At 50.7% G+C, this 8,398-nt stretch overlaps 1 protein-coding gene across 3 annotated transcripts in view; it reads left to right on the top strand.

Moving 5' to 3' along the window:
- PIGU (phosphatidylinositol glycan anchor biosynthesis class U) overlaps positions 1-8,398 on the top strand; it is a 118,717-nt gene that overhangs the window by 107,043 nt on the left and 3,276 nt on the right. For 2 of the 3 annotated variants that reach the window (XM_008074068.1, XM_021707008.1), the window contains one exon: positions 1,228-1,370. The exons of the other annotated variant lie outside the window; for it this stretch is intronic. In XM_008074068.1, coding sequence (XP_008072259.1) covers positions 1,228-1,370 — 143 coding nt within the window. The remainder of the gene's footprint in view (positions 1-1,227; positions 1,371-8,398) is intronic. 3 annotated transcript variants of the gene reach the window in all.

Below are 8,398 nucleotides of genomic sequence, written 5' to 3'. Positions count from 1 at the left end.
CCTCAGCCTCCCAAAGGCGTGGGATTACAGGCTGAGCTACCGAGCCTGGCTATTTTTAAAATTTTTTTTTAAAAAGTGAAAGAGGGAGGCAGAAGAGGAGGCTAGAGTGATGCAATGTGAGAATGCCTCAACCTGCCATTGCTGGTTTTGAAGCTAGAAGAGACTATGTGCTAGGGAATGCAGGCGGCCTCTGTGTGCTGGAAAAGGCAAGCAAATTCTTCCCTAGTGGCCTCCAAAGGGAATTTAGCCCTGCCAGTGCCTTGATTTTAGCCTGTGAGACCCATTTTAGACTTCAGACCTCCAGAACTGTATAATAATATATTGTTTAAATCACTAAGTTTGTAGGCATTTGCTATAGCAGTAGTAGAAAACTAATATACACGTGATACTTCTGTACCAGTTTTAGGCCACTGAAGTATACGCATACATTTTAGCCCCATTTTAAAGGCAAAGAAGCTAAGGCTTAGAGAATCTGGCGAATAAACGACAGAGCAGGATTTTAACCAAGGTCTATAGCCAGCTGTCATGCTGCTTCCTGCCTGGCTGAAGTTGCCTGCCTGCCTGTGGATCACCCTTGGGTAGCAAGTCCTCCCTTGGCCTCGGGGAGAGCTTTCTTCCTGGTGGGATTTGGCGCTCCCTCGGGGGGGCAGAGAGTGATGTCAGTGGGGAGGGTGTCAAAAAAGGTTCTTAAATCATCAAAGGAGGAGTGAGGAATAGCAAGGCAGGGCGCCTACGCCGCCGCTCGAGGAGGGTGGAAAATGCGTTCCTAAGACCCCGGACTGTGGCCCCACGGAGACCACCGGGCGGCTCTAATCTCCCTGGGTCGGGGCGGGGTTCCCATCCACAGTCCAGCATGGTCAGATAGCACACCTGCTTGGGGAGATGTGTAGAGATACTCTTGGATGCTCCAAGGTTGGGGGGTGTCTTCCTAAACTGTCCTCCTTCTGAAATGTGCCTAGAAGTGCTTATGGCATTGCTCACTGCAGCAGGTCTTCAGCCAGCCAAGCCCACAGTGGGAGGAGAAAATCCACACCCAGCTGTGGACATGGGGAGTTGTTGACTCAAGGGTCTGAAGTTTGCCTCTTGGCACCCCAGTGCCTTTGGGGTACTCTGCCTTTAGACTGTGCAAGGCTGTCCATGGACCTCTCTGTCCTGCAGGGCCATCACAGCAAGGAGAGGGCTCCGGAGAGAGAGCATAGGACTAACTGTGACCATCTGTCTTTGCAGTCCTGAGAAACATCTTTGTCCTCACCTGCATCATTATCGTCTGCTCCCTGCTCTTCCCTGTCTTGTGGCACCTCTGGATTTATGCAGGAAGTGCCAACTCTAATTTCTTTTATGCCATCACACTGACCTTCAACGTTGGGCAGGTAAGAGTCCAGGGAAGCATGGGGACAGGTATTCACTGTGTAGCTTCAGGCATTCTGCCACTGGGTTCTGCATACCAGGGGTTTAGAAGTGAAGGAGGAGCAGGGCGCGGTGGCTCATGCATCTAATCCCAGCACTTTGGGAGGCAGAGGTGAGCGGATTCTCTGAGCTCATAGGTTGGAGACCAGCCTGGGCAACTTGGCACGACCTCGTCTCTACAATAAATCAAAAGTTAGCTGGGCGTGGTGGCGTGCGCCTCTAGTTCCAGCTACTTGGAAGGCTGAGGCGGAAGGATCACCTAGCCCCGTGGACCACTAAGTTTGCAGGCATTGGCCATGAGCGTGCCGTGAGCTTGCCACTGTACTCCACATGGGGTGACAGAGTGAGACTCCTACTCAAAAAAAAAAAGAAGTGAAGGAGGGACAGTTACTCCCCTCAAGTAGTTCCCAGTAAGTAGAAAGGACTGGGGAGTAGAACCAGTATAAGATTGAACCTGGCAAACGCTCACTGAGTATCATGCCAAGCTGTAGCTCATTGAATTCTCTTGCAAGCCTATGAGACAGGTAGTGTTATCCCTGCTTTACAACTGAGGGACTGAGGTTCACAGATGTTGTCTCTTGCCCAAGGACATTGGAGAAGCCAAGAACCAAATTCAGGTCAGGCTTGATTTCTGAGGTATGTGACACTCATAGTGAGTGTACAGAGTGAGGTGGGGTGGGGGGGATGCAGAGGGCAGAGCAAGAAGAGGGGATGCTTTCCAGACCCGAGGGAGCCTCCAGGGACAGCAGGCACAGAGGCAGAGAGATGAGAATGAAATGGTCAGGCTGGTCGGGGAACGCCGATGGTGATTGTGCTGCAGGGAGTGGTGGGGAGGAGGCTGTGGGTCACGAGCAGGGAGCCTCGCTCCTCCCCAACCTTCTGTCCATGAAACAGGATTCTCAAGCATCAGAATCACTAAGGGGAACTTCTTAAAAATGCACATTCCCTGTTAAAATGTTTCAAATTCTGTAATTATGTTGTGACTGTCACACGCTAAAGGCTCTGATATTTTTATTTTATTTTGTTCTTTTGACTTGGAGTCTCACTCTGTTGTCCAGGCTGGAGTGCAGTGGCATGCTGCTCATGGCCACCGCAACCTCAACCTGGTGGACTCAGGAGATCCTTCCGCCTCAGTCTTCCAAGTAGCTGGAACAACAGGCGCACACCACCATGCCAGCTAATTTTTTTTTGTGATTTATTGTAGACATGAGGTCTCACCAAGTTGCCCAGGCTGGTCTCCAGCCCCCAGGCTCAGGCAGTCCTCTTGCCTCAGCCTCCCAAAGTGCTAGGATTATAGGCTGAACCACCGTGCTCAGGCATCTGATTATTTTTATTTATTTATTTATTTTTGAGTCAGAGTCTTACTCTGTCATCCAGGCTGGAGTTTAGTGGCACAGTCACCACCGCAGCCTCGACCTGCTAGGCTCAGGTGATCCTTCCGCCTCAGGCTTCCAAGTAGCTGGAACTACAGGCACGCGTCGCCATGCCTGGCTAATTTTTTTATTTATTGAAGAGATGAGGTCTTACCAAGTTGCCTGGGCAAACCCACGGTCTCAAACCCATGGGCTTAGGTAATCCCTTCCCCTCGGCCTCCCAAAGTGCTGGGATTATAGGCGTGAGCCACTGTGCCCGGCAATTATTTTTAAAAGGTAGATTTTCTGGTCCTACTCCCAGAAATATTGATTCAATGTGAAATATGGGGTCAGGAATCTGTGTTTTCAACATGCTCTCCCAGGGATTCTGTGGCAAGGGGTCTAGGAAACCCCATGTGGAGTCATCTACCCTGCTTGGGAGTTCCCTCCTCCCCTGTGCTGTTGCTCTTCAGGCCAGATGGTATCCTCCTTGTGGAGGTCTTACGACAATCACTTGCACCGGTCACCATTTCAGTTGCCATCAGCACAGCCATCATTTTCTGTGCATGGTGGACTAGATGGGAAGCAGGGCTGGCTAGAAAGACCAGTGATGCCAGTGAATAATCCCCAGGGAAATTCTTGCCCCTGGGAAAGAAGGGAGTTAGGCTTTTTCAGTGAGTGATAAAACTGGTATTTCCTGTGTGGACATTGCTGGAAGATTAATGTGCATTCAGTCACTTAGCTTGATTTGTGCACAACAGGAAGAGAGATGAAGGGCCCTGTCATCTGGATGGGGCTAGCCAGAGGGCCTGTTGTGCCTATCACATAGTTGTGAGTGATGGTGAAATGCGCAATACCTCCTACCTGTGTCCCACACCGGCAGAACTCTGCAGTCTCAGCTGTGTATCCTGAAGGAATCGGAAGGTTGCCCTGGTTCTCTTGCCTTTCTGGAGTCTCCTTCCTTTTCCTTATGTCCCAGTGGTGACTGGCATGATTAGGGCATTGGGCCTGCCCTGGGCCTCCAGGGAGGATGGCACAGTAGACCAAAGCCTGTTGTCTTGTCATGGGTCTCAAGTTTTGGTCTGGAAATGCAGTTGCTGTAGTCATGAACTTGCCAGATAATAGCTTTCTCTCCTGGGAACATCAAGCAAGCATCCAGAACCTGGGCCTTCATTGCTGAGGTCAGGAGCTGACTGTGGAGGACATGTTGACCTATAGGTTGTTTTTCAGCTCTTGCTCTGTTTGAGTTGATCAGTGACATACTGTATTATTGATCAAATTATGTGTGGAGTATTCATTACACCAGCAGCTAAACCAGTGGCTAAGGCCCCATCTTCTCCCCTGGGGGCCATTAAGTATTTTTTAGCATGTAGCACGGATCATCTGCTAGTTATGATTGTGCTTCAGAGTCAATAACAGGAAATATCAACAGTTAACCGTCCATGGGGGTAGTGATGACTGTGAGGAACAGAGAGGGAGGGATTAAGGCTGACGGATCGCTTGAAGTCCTCTTCTGCTTCTTCAGTCTTCAGCAAGTGATCTGACTTTTCAGGGTTGCTGTTTGCCCATCTCAACAGCCAAGATGATGATCCCTATCTTCCAGGGTGTTGAGAGGATTGGACGTAATATCCTGATGCTGTTTTTCATGTGTTGACATGGGACCTATTACGAACAACATGTACTTCAACTACCCAAAGTAGATTCCTAGAGAAATGTTCAGTTCTGTAGACCAAGGGAAAAAGAAGTCTCCCTCTCTTTTTTTAGCCCTTTTCTTTTGTGGGTCAGTGACCAGCAGAAGAAAGATACTGATCAAGGATCAATTAATGAAAAAGAACTTGTTTAAATTTAGTTTTTTTAAAAGAGTAATGTAAAATGTCCCACTCACCCTAATTCAATGTAAAAACAGGGAACACAAGGAGCGCTTTCTCTCAAATTATAATTCATAGTGACTCATGCTTCAGGAGAGCTTACGAGGGGCTGGACCCCATGATTCCTTTAATCTTCTGGATCATGTGCTCATGTGGCCTTCTGTGTGTTTACGTGGACTCATATGCTAACAGAGAAAGAGGTGTGTGTGCGTATGTGTGCGTGTGTTTTATTACTGACATCATGATAAAAGGAGGGCTCTTTTTTTTGCCTTTTAATAGAACATTTTGGTGATCTTTCCTTGCTCATATGTGAGAAAGGAACCTCCTCCTTAAGTCCTACATATGTGGACTTGCCACCACATTTTATAGAACTACTTCTCTGCTGACAGCCCTTTACATTTTCTTTTGATTATAAAGAATTTATTTAATCTTCATAACAACCTTTTGAGAGAACACTGTTATCATCTCATGGTACAAAAGAGGAAACCAAAACTTGGAAGGGTTAGAAACTCACCTGAAATCACAAAGCGAGGAAGGGGTGTATGTATGCGTGGTCTTGTTTATCACATTCTCTTAGTAGATTGTGGGTTCCATTAGGGTGAGCCCATGATGGTCTTGTTCATGGTTGTATCCATAGCACCATGAAGACTATTCAGGGATTGATTACTGATGATAAATGAAATGAACTGGGGTAGAAACCACATTTTACAAGCTATGATCTAGCACAGTTCTGTACATTCTACCCTCCCAGTTCCAGTCTCTTGATCGGAGCTGGCCCTGTGGCAACTCCTGCTGGGTTCCTTGGGAGTCAGAGCCAGAGCCCCTTCCCCTCTTACACCAGCTGGCCTGAGAGGCCCATTCCTACCCTGTGTCTGCATCTACAACCTATTCCTTGTCTGCTGTCCCTGCCCTTCCAAGCAGAGTCTGGAGTGTCTGGAACACTGCTCCACAAAGTACTGCCTCTTTCCATGAGGGGCCAGGCCTGACCCCCTCCCCGTGCTGCATTCCCTCAGATGCTGGGCCAGCTCTGCCTTGGCTGTTTTGCTCTCTGTCTCCAGGGAGGCCTTTGGCATCAAACTCAAGCTTCTTGGAGAGGTGGCCTCTTAGTGGGGTCTTGAGGGATGTGCAGGCTCTAACCAGGCTCTAGATAGTGAGTCCTGGGTGGGGATAAAGGAGGGACAGAGAGAGAGATTAAGAGGGAGAGAGAGGAGTGAAGGAGAGAGCGAGGAGGAATGCTGTGTGCTGCATGCTGAGAGCTCTGTGGGATTTGCCATACCTCTTGAGAGGGAATGAGGCCATTTCATGCAGAGGTCAGACCACATGGCCCGAGTGGGCCTCCTTATGCTGAGGTCCAGGCTGAGCATTTGGTTTTAAGCTGAGGACAAATGTGATCAGATTCACTTTGCCAGAAGGGAAAGAGCTAAGGGGTGTGAGCTTGGAACCCAGCGTGGCAGGAAGAAATCTTGCAGAGCCAGTGACAGCGTCAGAGGGTGATTGTGAGGACTTAATATGGGAGTGTCTGTGAATTGAAAAGTACCATGTTGATGACAGTTGCTTTTGTAGTCCCAATCTTCTTTCAGTCTTACCTTGTGACCTAACAGTCCCTGAGTGTAGGGTCCAGCCATGTCACTGTTACTTTGCATTCTCAGAGCTAGAGGATGGAGCTCTCTCCTCCACCACCTCCTCCCACATAGCATCCATTCAGGCCTGTGGGTTAACAGCTTGTGCCAAAGCCCCGTCCAGCTCCACAGTGGGCCACAGCTTCCTCTGACTCCAGCTTCCTGGACCCCAGCAGGTGGGCAGAGGATGCTGTACTTTGTCGACTGTGACAGCCACATGAGTTCCCCCCAGTGTGGGCTGGCTATCAATTGTCAGTGTCTCCAACAGGAGCAGAGGCTTGGGGACATACCTTGGTGACAGCACCTACTTCTCCAGGAAACTGCAGCCCAGGGCCCGTGGTGGCTAAGGCTACCATCCTGAGCCCGGCAGCTTCAAGAGTCACTAGATTGATGACCTCCATTGGCCTGGATGTCTCACATACTTATTTTGTCTTTTCAAAAAAGGTCTCTCTTTCATGGCTGAGTGACAGAGCTATGAGCTAGGGAAAGCGGCCTTGACAGGTTGTTAAGGTACACAAAGTATCAGCAAGGGCCTGGCGTGTAGTGGGACTAAGTATGTGTGGGTGCATACCCTGAGGGGCTGTGGGGCAACCAGAAGAACTAAGGGTTGGGCCTCAGACAGACAGGACTGGCATTGTAGACTGGCCCTTCGCTTACTGCCGTGTGTCCCTAGGCAAGACCCTTAAACTCTGAATTTCCCTTCTCTGGTGGGTTTGTGAGCCTGACCCTGGGGTGTTGTCAAGGGGTTTTATATATTTGTTGTTGTTGTTGTTGTTGTTAAAAGTCTGGTCCAGGCCGGGCTTGGTGGCTCAGCCTGTAATTCCAGCGCTTTGGGAGGCCGAGGTGAACGGATTGCCTGAGCCCGCGGGTTCGCGACCCGCCTGGGCAACTTGGCGAGACTTCATCTCTACAATAAATCAAAAAATTAGCCGGGCGTGGTAGCGCGCGCCTGTAGTTCCAGCTACGTGGAAGGCTGAGGCGGAAGGATCGCCGGAGCCCAGCAGCTCGAGGTTGTGGTGGCCGGGAGCGGCCACTGCGCTCCAGTCTGGGTGACAGAGTGAGACTCCAACTCAAAAAAAAAAAAAAAAAAATGTCTGGTCCAGAGCAGGTACTCAGAAGGTGTTTGTTTTCCTGTCTACCCTCTGTCTCACCCTGCAGAGGAGCATGTTCTGGGAATTTCGTTCCACCTTAGCTTACCCTCTGTCCCTGGCCACCCTCATGTCAGCTGCCCCACTAACTCTGTCATGACTCAGAGGGGAGGCAGCTCTGGAGCCCTCTTGGCTGCCAGTGAGAGGAATGTGGTCCCACTGGGCCATCCCCCGGGGGCAGTGCTGAGAGGGCGGGGACCAGCAAACTACTCACAGAGCACAGGCCTGTGCCAGGGCTGGGGCTACAGAGCAGGAGCAGATGCCACCCATTGGGTTGGGAGGCCGGTGGGAAACGACTCGCTCCGGGAGTCACATAGTGGTGTGGGGTTAGGGAGGACTCCTGGGGAAGATGGGCCCTTTATGGGTAATGAGGAGCTGCAGCGCTGCTGGGCATGCAAGTGTGTGGCGGGTGGGGGTCAAGGGAGCTTCTGAGTAGGCATCTTGGGGCCTGGGTGAGAAAGGAGGCCAAGGTACGAGGTCAGCCTTTGCTGCAATCACTGCCCTCCCCCGCACTAGGCCAGCCTGTGGCTGGCAGCTAGGGGGCGGGGCCTCAGGGGCTGCCTGAGCTCTGTCTGCTTTGCCTTGGCAGGGTCTCGTGCCCATCAGTGGACTAGGCCCTGAGCGTCTCACGTTGCAGCATCCGTAGCTACTAGTCCAGCTCTCCAAGTATGGCCTTAGGTCAACTCTTGAACCCTTTGGACCTCATTTTCTCCATTTCTAAGATGGGGATTAGGCCGGGCTCAGTGGCTCAGCCTGTAATCCCAGCACTTTGGGAGCCCAAGGCGAGTGGATTGGCCAAGCCCATGGATTTGAGACCTGCCTGGGCAACTTGGCAAGACCTCCTTTCTACAATAAATCAAAACTTAGCCAGGCGTGGTTGCACGCACCTGTAGTTCCAGCTACTTGGAAGGCTGAGGCAGAAGGATCACTGGAGCCCAGCGGGTCGATGCTGGGGTGGCCATGAGCATGCACTGCACTTCAGCCTGGACGATGGAATGAGACTC

Source organism: Carlito syrichta, unplaced genomic scaffold (genome assembly GCF_000164805.1).
Source record: "Carlito syrichta isolate Samal-C Ts95f unplaced genomic scaffold, Tarsius_syrichta-2.0.1 Scaffold316293, whole genome shotgun sequence".
Classification (NCBI taxonomy): domain Eukaryota; kingdom Metazoa; phylum Chordata; class Mammalia; order Primates; family Tarsiidae; genus Carlito; species Carlito syrichta.
This window is presented reverse-complemented; position numbering and strand designations above follow the sequence as displayed.